The 23,560-nt window shown below is 41.7% G+C and overlaps 1 protein-coding gene across 3 annotated transcripts in view; it reads right to left on the bottom strand.

Moving 5' to 3' along the window:
- The window catches only part of blnk (B cell linker), a 203,563-nt gene that overhangs the window by 155,020 nt on the left and 24,983 nt on the right, over positions 1–23,560 (bottom strand). For all 3 annotated transcript variants that reach the window (XM_060841938.1, XM_060841939.1, XM_060841937.1), the window contains exon 3: positions 5,585–5,631. In XM_060841938.1, coding sequence (XP_060697921.1) covers positions 5,585–5,631 — 47 coding nt within the window. The remainder of the gene's footprint in view (positions 1–5,584; positions 5,632–23,560) is intronic.

Raw genomic sequence — 23,560 nt, forward strand, 5'->3', positions numbered from 1 at the left:
TGGTTGCTATGCCTTTTCAAAAAAGATCAATGTTAAAATTAAGGATCAAATGGAGTGTAATCCTGCTCAAGTACTGTAATAGAATTCTGGGGAGGGTTTGTGGGAGTGAAGGTATAATGTCTGCAAAGATTGAAGCTGAACCTACACACCAAGACAAGCGTAGCCTGGTAACATTCAAAGAAAGGAATAAATCACATTTAAGAGCTCTCTAGGCCTTTGAGTCAATTGTAATATTTAATTTGTTGAAAACAGATGTTTTTGAGTCTTTGTTCCATTGGAAGGCATAAAGACCTGGGTGCGAGCCAGGTGCAAAACCTTTCCATTAAAGTTATTCCAAAAATAGTCGAGGATTTTAAACAGGGCACCATGCTCTAACGTTTGAGATTCAATCATGTCTTCCCACATCTTGCATGCCAGCTATTTACAGGATTTAAACAATTATATTTTCTCTTGTTAACTGCATGTCCAGGAGCTGTAATCTTCGAGGAGAAAGTGAGGTCTGCAGATGCTGGAGATCAGAGCTGAAAATGTGTTGCTGGAAAAGTGCAGCAGGTCAGGCAGGAGATTCGACGTTTTGGGCATAAGCCCTTCTTCAGGAATCCAAGGAGCAGGAGATTCGACGTTTCGGGCATAAGCCCTTCTTCAGGAATGGCTTCAGGATTCCTGAAGAAGGGCTTATGCCCGAAACGTCGAATCTCCTGCTCCTTGGATGCTGCCTGACCTGCTGCGCTTTTCCAGCAACACATTTTCAGCCCAGGAGCTGTAATGCTTGGGTTTGTGAATATCACATGACCCACATGTTGCCATGCTGGCAGTCAGATGGCTGAGTATTCTGGACGGGGGGAATTACAGGAATGCTTTGTGGATAGAAAGGGCAGAATGTAGACTGGAAGAGACCCAGCTTTTCATTATTGAGCTTAGTGAAATCCTCCTGCACCTCTGGACCCCAGATAGGCATGGTATACAAGTGTGAAAGTTGCCTATGTTGCATGTTGCCAACATTTATTGAACAAAAGGTGACAGCAAGTAGTAGGCAGTTAGCATTCTGTCTTAACTAGCGGCTAATTGACTTTCACATGGTCATCAATATCCTGCAAGATTAGGCAGCTATTGTAGCTGCCAGGCACTCAGTTATTAACATTGCCATGGGGACCAAAAACATACATTATGTACACTCCTTGAATTTTACTTCTATTCCACACAGTTTCTGGTAGGCACCCTCTAGCTTCTGTAGAAGCTGAGTACCAGGAAAGTATTTTCCAATGATGAGTAACAGGACTTTGAATACGTCACCAGGGATCAGTTCTGCTGATAAACTGTGGACTCTGAATATTCTCTTCAAGCCACAGGCCTGAACACACAACTTCTTCATCACTGGGTTCTGACTGTTTCACCAACAGAGTACGAGGCAAATCAGAAAGGTAGCAGACACCAACCACCATCAGCTTCGAAACAGCTGATATGCCACCCAACATAGCTGAGCCAGCGAAGAACCATCCTGACATGGGAAAGCAAATAGTTAATTGTAACTTGAGTCATGTGAACATCGAATAAACCTGAAAGTAACTTACAGCTTCAAGGGAAGCCCAAACTTTGTGCAAAGCTTATTGTGCAGTTCGAAATTGGGACTAGGTGTACTGATCTCTTTTTACATAAAAAATGATTGATTTTGGTGCATTTTTAGAACTTTTATATAATTAATAGATTTTTAATTGAAGAAAAAAATAGAATTTTCAATTCATCACAAACCTATCACACATCCAAGAGACCTCAATAGTCACTCTCAGTCACCTCTTGCTGCGTTAGTGTTCCATTTCTTTGAACTCAGTACACAGACTGTATCCTAACTAAATCCACAGCCTCTTTGCTAATGCAAAACACTGGTCTTCCTCCCCCTCTCTCCTATAATTCAACCTGTCGTTTTTCTCCACCTCCAATTCTGTTAAGCTGCTATTATTGAATCACAGAATCCCTGAAGGGTGGAAGCAGGCCATTCGACCCTTTGAGTCCCCACCGATCCTCCAAAGAGGATCCCACTGCCTACACCTCATCCCCCAGCCTCACATGCCTGCATTTCACATGGCACATTCACCTAACCTACAATTCCCTGAACACAATGGGCAATTTAGCGTGGCCAATCCACCTAACCTACACATCATTGGGCTGTAGGAGGAAACTCGAGCACCTGGTGAAAACGCATGCAGACGTGGGAGGAACGTGCAAACTCCACACAGACAGTTGCTTGAGGATGGAATCAAACCCGGGTCCCTGGCACTATGAGGCAGCAGCACTAACCATCGAGTCACTGTGCTGCCCATCTTCTTTCTGTCTGCCAAGTTAACATACCTGTCTCCTTTCCCATAGTTTGTGTTCTCTATCTCCGTTTGCTTTGAGCTAATGCTGGTATTCTTCTTTCTCTCACTTAAAAAAGCTGTTACTCCCATTTCCCTCATCTAACCCCCTTCCAACACACTTCTCCAAGTTTTGCCCTTCCCTGTCCCTTTATTAGCCTTCATTCTTTCTTTCATTATGACTCACCATCCCTTGCCATTACCATCCTCCTAATTTAGTTGTCATCCACCTGTTTGATCATTTGTCACACATATGTCAATGTCCATGAATGTATGAAAATAACAGGCATTGTCATTCGTTTTTTAAAGAAAAACAACACAAAATAAGGACAATTAACATTGATCTAAGATAGAGTCATGGAGCCATACAGCATAGAAACAGACCCTTCAGTCCAACTCATTCAAGCCAGCCAGACATCCTAATCTGACCTAGTATCCCATGCACCAGTATTTGGCCCACGTTCCATCTAAAACCTTTCCTACTCATATAGCCATCCAGATGCCTTTTAAATGTTTTAATTGTACCAGCCTCCACCACCTCCTCTGGTAGCTCATTCCATTCACACACCATCCTGTCTGAAGAAGTCACCCATCAGGAACTTTTAAAATCTTTCCTTTAAACCTGTACCCTCTAATTTTGGACTCCCCATCCAAGGGAAAAAAAGATCTTGGCTATTCACCCTATCCACGGCCTTCATGATTTTATAAATCTCTATAAAAGGTCACCCTCAGCCTTCAACATTCCAGGGGAAAAACACCGGTCTATTCAGCCTCTCCCTGACTCAAACCCCCCAGTCCCAGCTATAACCTTGTAAATCTTTTCTGCAGCCTCTCAGGTTTAACAACATCCTTCCTGTAGAAGGGCAACCAGAATTGTATGCAATATTCTAAAAGTGACCTGTACGGCTGCAATATGACATCCCAACTTCTATACTTAATGCATGGGCCAATGAAGGCAAGCACACCAAATGCCGTCTTCACCATGCTGTTTACCTGCGACCCCACTTACAAGGAAATATGCACCTGCAGCCCTAGGCCCCCTGGCGACACTCCCAAGGGCCCTACCATTAACTGTATAAGTTCTGCCTGTGTTTGCCTTACCAAAATGCAACGCCTCACATTTATTTAAATTGAACTCCATTCCAATGGTCATTTTCTGACATTTTCTGATTTCTGTACAGACATGAGCCAACTCACATCTCTAAAATGTTAATATACATGTAGAAGAGTTTCCCCCGAAAAGATATTCAGGAGGCAAGATTGGTTTTGGAATTTAGTTCCTATTGTCTGGAGAGTTATAGAAACTGAAATGTAATGGTGATCCTAGACTCATTGGCTGCAAACTTGAAACTTAAAGAATGGAATGGAGAAAAAAATTCTACAAAAAAAAACATGAACAGCTGCAATTCATTGAGAGGCTTTGGTTTACGTACCTAGATCATTTGTGTGGATAAAGGAAGGACTGATCACATCACCACGAATTGGCAAAATAAATCTTATTATTCAAAGACAGGACACAGCAGCTCAATCTGGGAAACTCAGGTCAACGCAGATCAACAAAGCTCTAGGATGAAAGGTACAGGTAGCCAACTCAGAAACAAGCACAGACACCATAGCGATTGTAACTAGCTTGGACAAATGGACCTCAAAGAATAATTCCCTGACTGGTGCTGCTATTTTGGCCCAATCAGGGAGCCCTGCTTGACAGATATTAACAGGAGTGGCACTACCGCAGTTAGGCAGTAAGTGTGGGGGTTAATAAAAAAAGAAAAACAGAGAGAAAAGGGAAAAAAAAACAGAAGTGTAATCACACAGCATTAAAAAAAATAAAAAAATTAGAAAAAAAAACAGACTGTCTGGCCCTACCCTTCACTATGTGATCACACAGCATTGCCCTTTTGACGTGAAGGGCACTGCTTGTCACTGGCCACCCGGGTGTTTTCCTATAAAAAAATAACAGAGTGGCCACTCTGGTGTTTCCTTTCTTCCTGGTGGTGGAATATCAATAAAGATTTACACGCTTGTTGTTTTTCACCATGTCCGACACCTGCACACACACACATACACACACACACGACGTAGCTGCTGGGGAAAAATAAGCACTACTGTTTGTAGGCGATAGTGTGGGGGATAAAACAAAAGTTAAAAAAAAACAAAAACAGGAGTGTCAGAGGTTCTGTTCACTCTGAGGAAGTCGGAACTGAGTAGTGTAAATAAAGGCTGACATGGTGATGGGATATCAGCCTCTGTTATTTCAGGGACTTTGTTTTCACCTCAACCTACTCAGTACCAACACCATAACTTTGAATGGCAGTACCAAAATGTTGAACTTCTAACTACATTCAAAAGAATCAGGAGAGAGAAACCCTTCAAGGCTTGCAACATGTTCATCTTTAAGAACTGATTAAAGACATTTGCTTTATTTCTTGTCATGCTGTTAATAATCTCTATGCTGGCCTCATCATTTTTTCTTGTCTGAATGCACCTTGACTTTGAGAATGAATTTTCATACTTTGGGTGTTTTCTGAATGGAGGTTTATGCTTTGTTTTGATTTCAACTTATCAGGAAATCTGGTTGTGTCTATTCTTTAAGACCACAGCACTCAAAAGATTTAAATATGCCTTAAAACTCATTGCGAACAATCAAGTGATGAGAAAGATGTTATTCCAACCCATGCTCCCAACCATTAACACATTTTATTCCCATCCACTTGTGGTGCGCCATTCTGAGCCCAGCCGCAAATATACCAGGCAGGAAAGATATGGATGTACCGCTCTCTATCTACCAGGACGCCAGTCCATGTTGCGTTTTGTCAGCAAGTGCTAACACACCAGCCTGTTCACAAAATGCCATCAGCTTGAAATGCTGATGGTTGGCAACAGATTCACCAGCAACTTTTATTCATTCAGTATAAACCTGATGATTGGCATTCTCTTCAAAAGTAACTCCACTCACACCACTCCTTCAAGATACTTTTAAAAACTCGCCCTGCACATGAGATTTCAGTTAATTCTTCTTTAGCTCTTCCTGTCTGCTGTGCTCTTATAAAGTGCCAGTCTCCCAGCTTGACAGATGATCACAGAAAATGCAAGCTGCTCACTATTGCATCAAATGCAGTTAAAAAGCACCATCAATCTCCTAATCTTCACAGGACACAGAACACTCATCACTAGCTACAGAATAAAGTAGTGAGGAACAACAAAGGATTAACATAGACCAAAATTCCACTCACGGGTAGTTTATCACATTGAATCGGTTCTGGAGAAGATCTAATGAATTCTGAAAAAAAGAGAAAGATATTTATTTGTAGCTATTGTTCGTAGTTGCTTTGTGAAATATTTCATACAACAAAGCAATTTCCATTAAGATCAAAAATAATTAATGATGTCACATTGTATAAAAGTTTAGGTTTATTACTGGCAAAATCAATGCATGTCAAATTTCAGACCAGTAGCTTGCTTATGGAGGTGTCTTTACTGAGATGTAAGTGCATTAAAGGTTTTATTGCTTTAAAAGGATAAAAATATTATTTTGGTAGCTTTTGTGACAGCTCAGTTATTATATTCCTTAATATGGCTTTGAAAAATACAGCAATTGGCATGTTAAAGACGGAAGCCATCTAAATGCAATTCAGAGAATTGAAGTGTTTTTTGTTGCCAGTCTAAACTGTGCCAGCTCATCTAAGTGTGTGGGGGAATGGAATATTGAGGACCATATTCCTAACTGTTGCTGAAAAATACATATACAGATGTTGGAGGAACTGGCATATTGTTGCCCCATTTTCCCCCAAGCCAGTGAATAACCTCAAACTTGGAAAGGGAAAAGCAAAAGAAGAGTTTTGATTAAATTCAAGAGTGGGGTATGCATGGAATGGAGTACCAAACAAGGCACTAGCTGCTGATTATATGAATAAGTTCAAGAGGGAATTGGATTAGTAGCTGGAGAAAAATCTAGTCAAAAGATACGAAAGGCATCATTTCTCTTACATTGAAAAAGCAACATGAATGACAATGGTCTTTTTAGAACCTGTGATAATATTTCAAGACACAATTTTTGATCTCGATTGTTCACTCTTATTAAATTATTGTTAAAATGTGGCTTTTTGCCAATCTTTTGGTTATGTTTCTTCAGTGTCAAATCTTGCCTGATCATAGTTTTGGGAAATGTCTTGAGAAGCTTTACTCATTTAAAAATGCAATTATTACAGTAAATTATTACGGTATTTTAAATAACACATTGATGAAGTTAACATTATGTTGCAACAACCTGATGCAAGTGTTACACTTTGTAGCCAAATGTCTGTTTCCATTATATCTCAGCAGCTCACTTTCCAAACATACAGAATGAAAAGTGAATATATAAATGAGATTTGTATACATTTCAGAAAATAATCCTCGTTAGTCCAAATTCCCTGCTGTCACATTGCTTGACAATATATTCCCGAAACACATTGATGAAGGTAGTGCTGTGGATGTGGTGTACGTGGATTTTAGAAAGGCGTTTGATTAGGTTCCCCGTGGTAGGCTCATTCAGAAAGTAAGGAGGTATGGGATACAGTGAAACCTGTCTGCCTGGATACAGAATTGTCTGGCTTGTAGAAGGCAGAGGTGGTGGCAGGTGGAAGGTATTCAGCCTGGAGATTGGTGATCAGTCGTGTTCCACAGAGATCACTTCTAGGACCTCTGCTCTTTGTGACTAGGATAAGGAAGTGGAAGAGTACGTTAGTAAACTTTGCCGATGACCTGAAGATTGGTGGAGTGATAGATAGTGTGGAGGGCTGTTGTAGGTTGCAATGAGACATGGACAAGATGCAGAACTGGGCTGATAAGTGGCAGATGGAGTTCAGCCTGGAAAAGTCATTCACTTTGGAAGGTCGAATTTGAATGCAGAATACAGGGCTAAAGACCTTTCTTCATAAGACAGCTACGGCTTTTTTCATTGGAGGGAAGGAGGATGAGAGGCGACATGATAGAGGCGTACAAGATGATGAGAGGCATAGCTAGAGTGGATTGCCAGAGACTTTTTCCCAGGGCAAAAATGGATAGCATGAGGGGCATAACTTTAAGGTGATTGGAGGAAGGATATGGGGAGATGTCAGTCGTGGGTGTGTGGTGGGTGTGTGGAATGCATTGCCAGCAGTGATAATAGAGTCAGATACAGTAGAGAGATTGTTTGGATAGGCACATGGAAGATAGTACAAAGAAGGGTATGTAGGTTAGTCTGATCTAAGAGTAGGACAACAGGTCGGCACAACATCGAGGGCCGGAGGGCCTCTACCGAGCTAAACTGTTGTATGTTCCATACCCTCACAAGGAGAGTGATCGCATGTCACTATCATATTTTACGATGTGAACACTACATTCAGAAGTTGAGGGGACAGAAACTGGTGAAGCACAGACTAATATTTTCCATTTTCTAGTTAAAGTGTGAGTCTGAGCTCCACAGTGAGATGGACACTCATACCATCAAGAGTTACAATAAAGACCCTCAGATCAAGTGATCAGCCAGAGAGCTTCTCGGCCAATCACTTCCAGGGAAAGCAATGTCTCACGCAGCTGAAGCTGGCCTTTGGAAGCACCAAGGGGATTTAGGAGCGAGGTAGGGGATTGACTTTCAGCAACCACCACTCTAGATCCTATCAGTGTCTGCCAGAGTTGAAGTAGTTCAGGCCCCCCACCCCACCCTGACAGGCAGGCAAGCAAACCCAATCACTGCCACTGTTCCTGCCTTTTGGAATCAGAGCCAATCAGGCTGGTTGTAGCCAGGGAACCTTAAGTAGCTGTTAACTGGCTACTTAAGGGCCTTGATTGGGATGGGTTGCAAAGTTAATCCATTTGCCATCCCACCCACAAAGTTCCTGAGTTGGTTGGGAGTGGGCATCTCCCTAGTGCCGAAATGCCTGATTTGTCTTTCCCAACATCTTCCTGACCACTTCTTTAATGGACAAAGTCCTGAGCACAAAACAAGGGGGACAATGATGTAAGAAGTAGAGAAAGATGAAGGAGACAGAATTATTTCAAAAAGAAACTTTGTGATTAGGTTTCACTATAAATGTTCTGTGCTGGGATTAAACCGAATCTCAAATCAGTAATAACCATTTGATTCAATGCGACTTGTAAGCCTTTCATTTCCTGCGTCAAGCTATTTATAGAGAGGTAATACTGTATGGTCAACTGATTGGCAACAATTGAAAGAGAAACAGAGTAAACTGAAAAACTATTGTTCCTAATTGATTTCAAGTTATTTCTAGCTGAATTATATCACATTAAACCGACTTATGTTGTTCATTGTTGGAAAGAAATCACCTTTCTTCTAGTTAAAATATTCTAACTTTTTGACAAGTTTTTAAAATATTTAACAGATTCTCTAATTAGGGCATTATGGCTCATGAATAGATTTAAAAACGCTAATGCTAATGGCATTGAACATCTGATTTAGTGCCTTGTAGAATATTGATGTGTGACAGCATCACTTTTGGGATATGCCATTGTACACTGTAAAGTACAAATATGTCCTCTTCCCCCTTGGCTCTGTTGTTCTCATAATGGAATAGAAACTTTTGGTAAATATTCGTCCAACACCAGAGGGTAACTTTGACTATGAATGATTAGTGAGATCATGTGATGATTAATCAGTAATCTGTTTCACAGAGATGTAAAAAGGCTGCCAATTTATTTTCAAGTGACCTGCACAATTTCACAAAGTCAAAATTACCCTCCAGAAGTTTCTTTTTTTGGCAGACTTTGTTAAATCTGAAACAAAAGCAGACAGTATAGCAATGTCGCAGTGAATTTCCACACTACTCTCCAGTTTAATAATGGTCTAGATTAGAGTAGTGCTGGAAAAGTACAGCAAGTCAGGCAGCATCCGAGGAGCAGGAAAATCGATGTCTCAGGCAAAAGCCCTCCATCAGGAATGAAGTCCCATTTAACAATGTCACGTGAACAGTTTGATTGTCTTAAATTACTCCATGTTGGTACATAACATGGTACTGCTCCCTCCGCAACTCTCTCGTCAGGTCCACACCCCCCACCAACCCAACCTTCACTCCCGGCACCTTCCCCTGCAACCGCACGAAATGCAAAACTTTTGCCCACACCTTCCCCCTCACTTCCCTCTAAGGCCCCAAGGGATCCTTCCATATCTGTCACAGATTCACCTGCACCTCCACACACGTCATTTACTGCATCCGATGTGGCCTCTTCCACATTGGGGAGACAGGCCGCCTACTTGCAGACTGTTTCAGAGAACACGTCGCTGACACCCGCACCAACCACCCCATGGCTGAACACTTTAACTCCCCCTCTCACTCCACCAAGGACATGCAGGTTCTTGGCCTCCTCCATCGCCAGACCATGGCAACATGACACCTGGAGGAAGAGCGCCTCGTCTTCCGCCTAGGAACCCTCCAACCACAAGGGATGAATGCAGATTTCTCCAGCTTCCTCATTTCCCCTCCCCCACCTTATCTCACTCCCAACCCTCAGACTCAGCACCACCTTCTTGACCTACAATCTTCTTCCCGACCTCTCCACCCCCTCTCCGGCCTATCACCCTCACCTTGACCTCCTTCCACCTATTGCATTCTCAACGCCCCACCCCCAAGTCCCTCCTCCCTACCTTTTATCTTACCCTGCTTGGCACACCTTCCTCATTCCTGAAGAAGGGCTTATGCCTGAAACGTCGATTCTCCTGCTCCTTGGATGCTGCCTGACCTGCTGCGCTTTTCCAGCATCACATTTTTCAGCTCATAACATGATAGTAGCCATACTTTACTAGATCTGTCGTTAAGCTGATTCAATCTGAGACATTAATGTCCAATAAATTATCCTGACTTACTATTTTTGGCAACAACACAAGCTTTGATATCACTTTACATCTAGAATATCATAAACTGCACCATTCTGATTGCAGCAGTTGAAGTAAAATTTTATGAAATAGTGAGGCTGATTTTTTTTGCAAAGTTTTGCTCCCAAAAATCATCCTTTCCCCCGCTGCTTGATGTGATTGGGATGTGCATATCATTAACTGAACAGTAGAGCATAGAGTAATGGGTATGAACCTATAGTAGCTTTGCATTCCAAGGTATTTTCTTGCATAGAAATTCAATTTTTCAATGGAAAGTGCTGGAGCAAGGAAACTCAACCGTTTCTTCGGTTCTAATGGGTCCATGTAAAAGTTGAGATTTGTGTCAGTGGATTTCTACCCTAACTGTGCAATTCAATGCTTATCTCCAAATGCTAAGGCCCAGAATTTGACCTTCCAACCCGAGCCACAGTTCAACACCAGCTCAACAGAACTTATAGCCTTAGTTCCTGCCTTACACTGGGCAGGAGGAAATGGAATTCACTGCTGGGCCTCAGAGGCTCATGATCAAGGAAACATCAACTCTCAGTTCCAATTGACTAATTAGCAACAGATAAAAGTAGTGAGAGCCAGTTTGACTGTCAACATGGTCTGCATTCTATGACAGCCTGCCCAATTCAGTGAAAGTCTAACACTCACATAATGACTGTCCACAAAAGTCATAGTGATAGCCCTACCTGCTTCAAAGTCCACCGTTGTACAAGGCAATGGCTCTGAAAGAGTTTATGTTGAAGTTACATTAAGCTCCACTCCATCTGATAATGTCCACAGTCTTTGGGTGGAGAATCAGGCAGAAAATGTGTTGCTGGAAAAGCGCAGCAGGCCTGACCTGCTGCGCTTTTCCAGCAACACATTTTCAGCTCTGATCTCCAGCATCTGCAGTCCTCACTTTCTCCTTGGAGAATCAGGTAGGCTAGCACAAGGTCCCACTAGAGACAGACATGTCATTTCTTGCTCTTGACAATTTTTTTAGTAATTATGCCTAATTAGTAACTATGCTCTCACACATCATGCATAATAAATGGCAGTTAGTTAAGTGCCTGTTCTTATATACAGTAATGGTCTATCTTCCAACACTAAACAGGATCTTAGACATAGTATAGAAAGGAAAACTGGTTGGGTGGATCATCACCATGGACAACATTATTTTGCTTTAAGTTTCCATTTCATTGTATAAGTTTCTATTAACCATTAATTTGCCTTTTTTGTTACAGAGTCCCATTAGGGGCTGTTTAACCCAGTTTATTTTGTTGAAAAAGAATAGAAAAGTAGAATGGTGGCAACAAACTACTTCAGCCATAAGCCGCCAGTGGTTGGTAGCTCAGAGCTCAATACAAACATGACTGTCTACTTGACTCAGTGACAGTGTACCAGTCAGATGATCACCCACTTCTGCAACAATGTATCAATTTGAATGTAGCTGGATCAGGTTGACCATTGAACAGGAGATGTGCAAGCATGTATTGAAAATAGTTCCATGTCACAAGGAAATTGCTGCTCAGGACTGCCAAATTAATATTGAAGAAAAGCAAAATGCATAAACCCATATGTTTAGTTGTATAATTAACAGCATTAGAAGCAGTCTATAAAAGGCTGATCCAGGGTATGGAGGGACTATCTTATGAAAAGAGGTTGAGAATTTAGGCCTGTGAAGTATGAGAATGAGAAGGAACCTTCTTGAAATATACAAGATTCATGGAGAACTTGACAAGGAGCTTGCTTCCACTTGCAGGAGAGTCTAGGACTAGTAGGGATAATCTTAAGTGTAAGAGTTTCCACATTTAAGACAGAAATGAAGGGAATTTCTTCTTTCAGGGGTAGTCAATCTGTGGAATTCTTTACCGCAGAGAACTGCGGAGGCAACGTCATTCAAGGATGAGATCGACAACTTTTTAATCAGCAAGAGTCATAGAGTTTTTAAAATATGGAAAAAGGCTCTTTGGCCCTCATGTCCATGCATGTCATTAAGCATCTCTCTATTCTAATCCTATGTTCCAGCACTTGGTCCAGAGCTTTGTGTGTTACAGTGTTTCAGTATTCAGCTAATTATTTCTTCAATGTCTTGAGGGTTCCTCCCTCTGCTCACACTCAAATGTTCTCTAAACTTGTAGTTTGTCTGTTTACTGACCCCTGACTAAGGGTTTCCCTATATTTTCCCTATAAACTCCATATATTCCTTTAATGACCTTTTACATCTCATCTACTCTAAGGAAATTAAACCCAGCCTACATAGTCTCCCTTCATAACTGAATTGCTTCAGCCCACGCAACATCCTGGTGAATTTCCTCTGAACCCTCTTTAGCGCAATCACATCCTTCCTACAATGTGGTGCCCGTAGCTGAATGTAATAGTTCAGCTGTAACCTAACAGTATTTACAACTCCATCATAACCTCCATGTTCTTCTATTGAATGTCTTGACTAATAAAGTATCCCCTATACCTTCTTAACTGTTGCCTTTAAGGACCAGTGGACATATACACCAAGGTCCCTCTGATTTTCAGTACTCACTAGGCCCTACCATTTAACATGTACAAAGCAAGGGAGTACATCTTCCCAAAATGCAGCATTTCACACTTTTCCAGAATAAATTCATTTTCTGCTGTTTAGCTTATCTGACCATTCCATTATTCTACCCCTCTGACCATCCCATGTATATTGTCCCGTAATGAGACATCCTTACTATTTCATTATACTAGCAATTCTTGGTTCATCTGCAAACTTACTTATATACTTCCTACATTCACAACAAAATTATGCACATACACTTCAAACAGCTAGGGACCCAGTGCGGAATCCTGTGGTATGCCATTAGACACAGATTCCAGTCACAAAAGAACTTCTGACCATCTCCCTCCGCTTCCTGCTACTAAGCCAATTTTGGATCAACTTTGCCAAATTGCACTAATCCCCATGGTCTCTTAGCATCATAACCAGTATGACGACTCCTTTTCAAAACCCTTATTGAAATCCATGTAGATGGCATCAACATGGAGTTAGTGGATTATCAGATCAGCCATGATTTCATAGAATGCAAGAGCAGCTTTGATGGGTTGAACGGCTTGTGTCTTCTCCTTCATCTCATGGTATTTTGGCCAAACATCTATACAATAAACATTTTTTGTGTAGCCACAGCTTTGCCAAATTTTTATAACACAAGCCATAGGCAGAGAATAGGATGGGTGCTGGTCTTTGCAAATAAATGGTTGAAAACCTCTTGGTGCTAAAAGATACTGGAAATAAATGTTAGCTATTACATGGCAATTTGAGCACTTATTCAAACTTAACAGTGGTAACAAGGGTAATAGAAGGCAGAATGTTCAAAGCATTGAGTATCAGACATCTAATATTAAAGTGCTTAAATTCTTGTGCTTTCTATTTTGGATATAACAATGCAGACGAAAAGGGACTATTGTACAGCATACTTCTCTCCTTTCTTTCATCCAATGTGTGGCCGTTTTCTAAGAAAGGCAGAGATGAGCATGTGCAGCTACAGGCTTAGACCTGCCATATTCACCAATAAGAACTGAACCACTATCCCATCTATTTTTTGTGATGTTATGATCAGAGATCATAGATAAGGGAACTACCCAGAAGGTTGGCACAGGAACTGAGCCAGTAGTTCACTGAAGAGGACACGCCAAGATAAATCAGAATGACCGGTTTGATCTTTGCGCATAGATAGCAACGGTTTCGGAAATGTGATTGTTCCTGGTGATGTTAGCGCTGCTCCATTTCTAAATGTAAAGTTTCAGAAATATTCACCTTTCGTCCACATGGTGGCAGCAATTCTTTCATGTGACAGCTGAGAAATGATCAAAGCAAAGCTACAAATCGTCCCCTCTTGAAAAGCAATGGGGAGGGTGGCGAGAGGGAAGCTAATTGGGCAGGTTGACATCAACCAGTTGCCACTGGAATGACTTTCTGAGCAGGGAGACCCAAGCTGGACCAACTGAGGCCCTTAAGTTGTGAACGAGCATCCATTTAAGGGCCTCGTCCCACTTGAGTTTTAATTATTCCAGCTCCAGGAAAGGGGAGAAAGAGTCAGCCTACCCCAGTAGTAAACCAGTGTGGGTAGTCTGAATCATTTTTGATGGGTAGGTGGGGTGTGGGATGAATGGGGGCATCCCTTGACCTAGATGTGAGATTGAAGGACTGTACCCAGGACAGGGGATTGCCTGCTTAGTGACAGACAGTCATAATTTTTGGCTTCCAAAGTCTGACCGACTGAAGAATAGCCACCAAAACTTTTAAAACGTCACCCTGGGTGGTTTTCCAATTAGTGCTCTGCAAACCTTTCTGGACAAGTGATCCATGGACATACACAGTTACTGGATGAAATTTAAGTAGTGATCAGACTTGAAGCTATTTGATGGAAAACATCTGCTGTCTTACCATGATACATTTCTCTCATATTGTTGAGGAGGAGGATTAGGTAGCACAGGTCTTTCGCCTCCCTGTGAGGCAGGAGTTCCAGCTTGTTACAACCTTAAACAATCAAATGCTTTCCTAAGTGGCTGAATTTCCTTTTGGGGTTAGTCCAGCCCCCCAACAAACTGAATATATAACATTAATTTTACCTGATTTTAATTCTATTATTTAATTAAATAAACATTTGGTACACAGCATCTCGCCAAATGATGGGCATCTGAGAATAATAGAATGAATTATTCAGAGAGATTGGCCTACGGGCTTGTGAAGAGGGGCGAGTGGGAAATGTCCACAAAAATAAACTAGTAAAGAATAATGTTTCTCGAAATATAGACAAGGGAATGTTGATGCTAAAGTAAATGGGAGCATGACCCCAGTCATACTCAATAGTCATACTCAGTCATCAATAGTCAATGTCGTTACAAGTACTAGCATGGAAAAATTAAACCACAAAATACAATAAGGATGTCAACGTGCTTTAGGGGAGATCCTGTTATTTTAAGAAGAATAATTTTTTAAAAAGTAACCTATTTCCATCAGGTATTTAAGTTCACAGAACTCAGCAGCCTCACCTTCTCAATTACTAAGCCATTTCTCTAAAGCTAGATAAAAGGACTTCACATTGGTCACGGACTTTACATTCCCACAGTTAAGAGTTTTAAACTCAAATGGATTTAATGCCTTCTCTCAAATTTTCTTGCTGAATTGAAGTTTAAAAAATCATCTCTTTAACTACCCATACCATACAAGATCATTGGCTTTCTGGTATAATGATATAATTCCATTGCACCCCAAATGGGAAATGTACCAAGCAAATTCCATGATCAATTATAAATATCATAGATATAAAATTGCAATTCAGTTGATGATATTTTTAATACACTACCTAAGACTTTATGTCAACATGTAGATCTATAAACAGAAAAACAGTGCTACTCACAGAAAGTACGTATTTCCTAACTGCCAAAAACACTTTGTTTGTGTGAAGGAGATACAGTATGTATTTTCTTAACCTTTGAAATTTGTCAGTCTGTGGAAGAATTTCAGCACCAAGCAGTTGTGTTTTAAAATAAAGCAGGTTAACTGTTTTCATGCACTTAACCTGAAAAAAATCTGATAGCTCACATGTACAAAGATTCGATGTGTGAGAGTGCAATGTGCCATTACAGTTTATAATTATCTCAGGAGGACACTTGAATGCATGACAGTGTCCATACCTCAGAGCTAGGAGGTTTGGGTTCAAGTCTCACCTGCTGAAGTGTGCAATAAACATCTCTGAACAGGTAGATTAGAAAATATCTACAATTATCTCAGTCTTTGATTAACAGTCACTCGTGCGGTGGGCCTATAATTCAGTGGATACTTCTGATGCTTTCAAGTTGAAGTTCAGTGCTTGTAAACAAAAGAATTCCCAGCAGGTAATGAAGTTGCTGTAAACAAAATTCTGGGTGATTGGTTTTCAGGTGAACTTGAAGTTTGAACAGCGTGGGTGAGTCCTTCCCTCTGCTGTGACTCTTTTATTTTCAAAGTATTACAGATAATTATCTTTGCTGACTTGCAGCTAATTTGTGATCTGGCTTTCTGACCAATGAACTGCTAATTAAATTACTCTCTGGTGGAGCTGCCTGCAAACAACTTTTACTGATTTTTAAAAGTTGACCAAAGACGCTGCAGCATCACCAGATGAGTTTTCACATGTTTGATGGTCCCTTCCAAACAAGGCAGTGGTAATCATATTATTTCCAATATTCTGGCTTGTGACTTACAGTTTTTGAGATGCTTCACAGATCGTGACACCATGGAAGGTGGATAGTCTCCATTCACTTCCATGTGTTGACAACAGAGTTTAGATTTCTGCATTTTGTTGATCCATCCTTGAACAATGACTTCTGGGAATTTCCTGGACAGCTGTCCATATTAAGACTTAAGACATGGTCTTGTCTGTACTTCAATTGCCAAAGTTTGCATGACTTGGGGCTGTCAAGAGTGTGGTGCTGGAAAAGCACAGCTGGTCAGGCAGCAACTGAGGAGCAGGAGAGTTGACATTTCAGGCATAAGTCCTTCATCAGAAATGACTTGAGTAGCAACCTTAATGGCTAGTTAGTATCAACGCATAAACTGTACGTTCGCAATGTTAATTTTGCATTTGGTATGCCAAAATGAAAACATTAAAAGGATCTGGTCATTATCACATTGCTGTTTGTAGACGCTTCCCATGCATAAATTGATCGCTGCATTTCCTACTGCACTGCTGGGGGGACACCAACAGTGCCAAATCAGTACTGAACCAATTTTCCAATCAGACTTAGATTATTGTCATTGGGAGGGAGTCTGAACAGAGGATGGCACGGTGGCACAGTGGTTGGGTGGCACGGTGGCACAGTGGTTAGCACTGCTGCCTCACAGCGCCAGGGACCTGGGTTCAATTCCCGCCTCAGGCGACTGACTGTGTGGAGTTTGCACGTTCTCCCCGTGTCTGCGTGGGTTTCCTCCGGGTGCTCCGGTTTCCTCCCACAGTCCAAAGATGTGCGAGTCAGGTGAATTGGCCATGTTAAATTGCCCGTAGTGTTAGGTAAGGGGTATGTGTGGGTGGATTGCGCTTCGGCGGGTCGGTGTGGACTTGTTGGGCCGAAGGGCCTGTTTCCACACTGTAAGTAATCTAATCTAAAAGGATAGTGAACACAAAATTGGCACCAACATAATGCACGAAGCCTCCAACTTCCATTTGTAAAACTGGAACATTTTGAGAGGGTCAGGAGTTGGGTGAGTGAACTAATGAGCAGGCAATACACATGTAAGGAGCTTATTAGGATCTCAACTTTGAATCTTTTCAAGTTTTCATTAAGGTGGACAGCGTTCAGGAGCTGTCACATCCAGACTAACTCAACGTAGCAAGGTAGGCAGTGTTTTGAATGGGAAAGATTGACTTATGGGTAGAGTGAAGAGCGAACTATCGGCAGAGGGTTAAACAAAAAGAGCAATTTCTCAAATTTCTGCTCTAACCCGAGATCAAGTTTCCCACCTGCCCTCCGAAATGTAAAAAAATCTTGATCCTTTCAGCTTTTCAAACTTAGATGTTCTGGTCCAAACTGTAACCACAGTAAATGCACCCAAAGTCAATCAGGGCAGCACGATGGCTCAGTGGTTAGCACTGCTGCCTCTCAGTACCAGGGACCCAGGTTTGAGTCCATCCTCAGGTGACTGTCGTGTGAAGTTTGCATGTTCTCCCCGTGTCTGCTTGGGTTTCCTCCGGATGGTCTGGTTTTCTCCCACAGTCCAAAGATGTGCAGGTTAGGTGCATTGGTCATGCTAAGTTGCCCATATTTGTCCAGGGATAGATGTAGGTTCAGTGGATTACTCATGCGAAATGTAGAGTTTAGGGATGGGATTGGGTGCGATGCTCTTCAATGGGTCAATGTGGACTCTGGGCCGAATGTCCTGTTTCCACACTGGAGGTAGTCCATGCTTCCATGAGAATAGGGCCTGCATTTCTGATGATCCCATTGCTCTCCCTGCCCTCAGTAACCCCTCAGCCATGAATTAATCAGCAAAGCTGAGCTTGACCAAATTAACAGCTCACCTCCACTTACTTTCAGTAAGTTCTCCTTCCCATCAGGACCAGGTTTATAACCTATAAACAAACACACTCCTGACTCCTGCCTCCACCTGAAAAGGTTTAGTTTAAACCATAAACTGGCAATAAAACATCCACAGCCATTTTAACAATTTTCACTATTACATCTTCAATAGAAAAAAAAACACTTTTACACTAACTACTGCATATTTCATCCTTTTCTCTTTGTGTCCTTTTCAAATTTTGATTCTTCTATACTGATAGGTGGGCCAAATAAAGTCTGTGATCAGGCATAGAGACACGTGAAAAGAATCAGAGTTTGCTTTCTCTCTACTGGCATCCATTAGGTCACAGATTCTGAGCTAAAGGGTGGCATGAACCAAGGGATGAGCAAAGACACTGGTACTCTGTGGGAATCCACTGGAGGGGTTTGATTTTGTTCCACTTCAGCAGGTGATTCCCACACTAAGGGCAGTAACTGAGTACCCTGGAAAAATCAGATACATTCATTACTTTTATAACGAATAAGACTCTTGTTTGTATCTTATATCAATACTGCCAATGCAGTTAGCCTCCAAACGTGTACCTCTCCTATAAAAGGTCTTTATCCAAGTTGGTTGCTCATATGCCAGTCTAAGCAATGTTTTGATGCAGTAATGTTTATTATATTCCTGTATTTGCCTTTTCCTGGATTTGTGTTACTTTTGGAAAAGATCCGAATGCTCCTTGTATTTTCTCTCATACTCAAGATACTGAAGATCATAGAATCCTTATAGTGCAGAAAAAGATCATTTGGTCCAGTGAGTCTGCACCCACCCTTCGAAGAGCATCCCACCCAAACCAGCACCCCACTTATCACCCCATATTTACCATAGTGAACTTACCTCACCTATACACCCCCGAAAACCATGGGGCAATCTACCCTGGCTGATCCACTAACCTGCACACGTTTGGATTGGCAAAATAGGAAATTGAGCTTTAATCTACATCCCATTAGCAATTCTGATAGGGTCAGTACTGACAAGGGCAGAGTAGTATGGTACATGAATGCAGTGATCAGAAAATCTTGATTTTCTTTTAGATATTCTGAACTCCAGGTGAATTGCTGACATGCTGTAAATCAGGGCCTTTGCAAATGCTGCAAGCATCTCATGAGTAAACTGTGGTCAGAAACAGCAACACCCAGACCACCATGCATGGCAGACAGCTCTCAAAAAGCTTCTCAACATTGATATCAGTTTAACATCAAACCATCTTGAGTAATAATTAGCCACGATGAGGTAAGAGTGGCTTTCATACATGAAAAGACCCATGCCCACACAGGCCCAGAGCTTGGCAGTCAATTCTGCAGGAATAAAAAGGTTCCTGTCGATCATGTGTATAGCACACCTATTACAATTTGCAATAAAAGGTCCTCTGACTATTTATAGAGTCATAGAGCATGGAAACAGACCCTTCAGTCCAACCGGTCCATGCCGACCAGATATCCCAAATCAATCTAGTCCAACCTGCTATCACCTGGCCCATATACCCATCCAAATGCCTCTTAAATGTTGTAATTGTACCAGCCTCCACCACTTCCTCTGGCAGCTCATTCCATACACGTACCACCCACTGTGTGTAAAAATGTTGCCCCTTAGGTCTCTTTTATATCTTTCACCTCTCACCCTAAACCTATGCCCTCTAGTTCTAGACTCCCCCTGCCCAGGGAAAAGAGTTTGTCTATTTACCCTATCCATGCCCCTCATGATTTTATAAACCTCTATAAGGTCACCCCTCAGCCTCCAACGCTCCAAGGAAAACAGCCCCAACCTGTTCAGCTTCTCCCAGTAGCTCAAATCCTCCAACCCTGGCAACATCCTTGTAAATCTTTTCTGAACCCTTTCAAGTTCCACAATATTTTCAGATAGGAAGGAGATCAGAATTGCACGCAATATTCCAACAGTGGCCTAACCAATGTCCTGTACAGCTGCAACATGACCTCCCAACTCCTGTACTCAATACTCTGACCAATAAAGGAAAGCATACCAAACGTCTTCTTCCCTACCCTATCTGCCTGTGACTCCACTTTCAAGGAGCTATGAACTTGCACTTCAAAGTCTCTTTGTTCAGCAACAATCTCTAGGACCTTACTATTAAGTGTATAAGTCCTGCTAAGATTTGCTTTCCCAAAATGCAGCACCTCGCATTTATCGGAATTAAACTCCAGCTGCCAATTCTCAGCCCATTGGCCCATCTGATCAAGATCCTGTTGTAATCTGAGTTAACCCTCTTCGCTGTCCACTACACCTCCAATTTTGGTGTAATCTGCAAACTTACTAACTATATCTCTTATGCTCGCATCCAAATCATTTGTATAAACGACAAAAAAAGTGGAGGACCCAGCACCGATCCTTGTAACCAGTTGAGTGCCACAGGCCTCTAGTCAGAAAAACAACCCTCCACCACTGCCCTCTGCCTTCTACCTTTGAGCCAGTTCTGTATCCAAATGGCTAGTTCTCCCTTTATTTCATGGGGAGATCTAACTTTGCTAACCACTCTCCTATGGGGAACCTTGTCTAACGCTTTACTGAAGTCCATATAGATCACATCTACTACTCTGCCCTCATCAATCTTCTTTGTTACTTCTTCAAAAAGCTCAATCAAGTTTGTGAGACATGATTTCCCACACACAAAGCCATGTTGACTATCCCGAATCAGTCCTTGCCTTTCCAAATACATGTACATCCTGTCCCTCAGGATTCCCTCCAACAACTTGCCCACCACCAACGTCAGACTCACTAGTCTATAGTTCCCTGGCTTGTCCTTACCACCCTTCTTAAAGAGTGGCACCACGTTAGCCAACCTCCAGTCTTCTGGCACCTCACCTGTGACTATCGATGATACAAATATCTCAGCAAGAGGTTCAGCATCACTTCTCTAGTGTGCCACAGAGTTCTAGGGTACAAGTGATCAGGTTCTGAGGACTTATCCAACTTTATGCATTTCAAGACATACAGCACTTCCTCCTCTGTAACATGAGCATTTTTCAAGGTGTCACCATCTATTTCCCACGTTCTATTTCTTCCATATCCTTTTCCACAACAAATATTGATGCAAAATACTTGTTTAGTATCTCCCCCATTTTCTGTGACTCCACACAAAGGCTGCCTTGCTGATCTTTGAGGGGTCCTATTTTCTTCCTTTTGTCCTTGATGTATTTGTAAAAACCCTTTGGCTTCTCCTTAATTCTATCTGCCAAAGCTATCTCATGTCCCCATTTTGCCCTCCTGATTTCCCTCTTAAGTATACTCCTACTGCCTTTATACTCTCCTAAGGATTCACTCGATCTATTCTGTCTATACCTGACACACGCTTCCTTATTTTTCTTAACCAAACCCTCAATTTCTTTAGTCATCCACCGTTCCCTATATCTACCAGCCTTTCCTTTCACCCTAACAAGAATATACTTTCTCTGGATTCTTGTTATCTCATTTCTGAAGGCTTCCCATTTTCCAGCTTCCCTGTACCTGCGAACAACTGCCCCCAATCAGCTTTTGAAAGTCCTGGCCTAAGACCGTCAAAATTGGCCTTCCTCCAATTTAGAACTTCAATTTTAGGTCTGGTCTATCCTCTTCCATTACTATGTTAAATCTAATAGAATTATGGCCGCTGGCCTCAAAGTGCTCCCCCACAGACAACTCAGACACTTGCCCTGCCTTATGTCCCAAGAGTAGTCCTGCCCTGATTTGCCTTTCCAAATGCAGCATCTCATATTTATCTAAATTATACTCCAACTACCATCCTCAGCCCATTGACCCATCTGACCAAGGTCCCATTGATAACCTTCTTTGCTGTCCACTACACCTCCAATATTGATGTCATCTGCAAACTTACTAACTATACCTCTTATGTTCACATCCAAATCATTTATATAAATGACGAAAAGCAGTGGACCTTGCACTAATCCTTGTGGCACACCATTGATCACAGGCCTCTAGTCTGAAAAGCAACCCTCCATCACCACCCTCTCTGTCTTCTACCTTCGAGTGAGTTCTGTATCCAAATGGATAGTTTCCCCCATGTTCCATGTGATCTAATCTTGATAACAAATCTAACAAGAAACATTATTGAATGCCTTATTGAAGTCCATATAGATCACAACCACCGCACTGTCCTCATCAATTCTCTTTGTTACTTCTTCAAAAAACTCAATCAACTTAGTCTCCATGACAACGTGTACAAACCAAGACCAGACTATCTTTGGTGTGTAATATGCACTCAGGATCTCTTTTGTTTTTCCCTAATGAGCTAAAATTTGGTTTTTTTTAGGCTAGTCCAGATGGTGTGGTTGCCTAAGCATCAGAGTATACTTAAACACCAAAAGGATCACTGTCATATGTGAGTATAGCAACCTTCATTCAGAAAAGAACATTGGCTGATATCTGATATTTGTTTTGGACATACTGAATCCAAATTACAATATCTGAGGTGACTATGTCGTACATAAGGCTGCAATTTTGTTCTCTTTTTCAGCCAGTAAGGAGACTGAAGGTATACGATTGATCTCAATCGTGACTCTGATGTCCAGAATTTAAATCATAAAATCTTTCACAGGCCTATGAAACCACTAAACCCTATTTCTTGATTATGCCATTCTGGGTTTCCACCTTGTAGGGTAATTACTGGGTTTTCAATACCCTCTGGCTGTTCCTGAAAAAGGACCACTCAAATATCAATGGCTGAGAAATCTCCAGCGATAGAATGGGACATGATGGGCTGTAATGGGCTGAGACATTGGTGGATATCAGCAAGGCCTTTAACTTCTGAAAGACTGACTGTTGCTGTACATCACAAACCATGCTTGTGATTTCTTTAAGAAACTTCTCAATCGTTCTATCCCAGAGGTGAAGTGCTCTTAAAAAGAGATAATTGATTCACCAGACAGGGAAACCATTACAGACTATGCACAAAATGGGAGATCAGACAGTCTTTTGGGTGCCTTAGTTAGCTGGAGGGGAGAGGGTTAGCTTTTACCCCATCCTTGCTGACAGTGTGACATAAGAAACAAATGGAATCTCTAATAAAATTCATCTGTCATTCAGTAGAAGGTCTGCTGTTTATAACCATTTCAGGACATCATGCAATGTCCCATCATGGAGCTGGGTATTTCAGTATGTATCAGACTACCATGCATGTAACATATGACACCATCTAATCCATATTGCACTGGAAACACTCCACTCAGAAGCGATACCAAGAAAGATACTCTGTTGAAAGGGATAATCAATGTGGTGAGGAATGAGATGTGTCATCCAGGGGGACCATCCAAAATCCATGTAGGCATTGATCTGGTGGAA

This window comes from Hemiscyllium ocellatum, chromosome 22, assembly GCF_020745735.1.
Source record: "Hemiscyllium ocellatum isolate sHemOce1 chromosome 22, sHemOce1.pat.X.cur, whole genome shotgun sequence".
In the NCBI taxonomy this organism is placed as follows: domain Eukaryota; kingdom Metazoa; phylum Chordata; class Chondrichthyes; order Orectolobiformes; family Hemiscylliidae; genus Hemiscyllium; species Hemiscyllium ocellatum.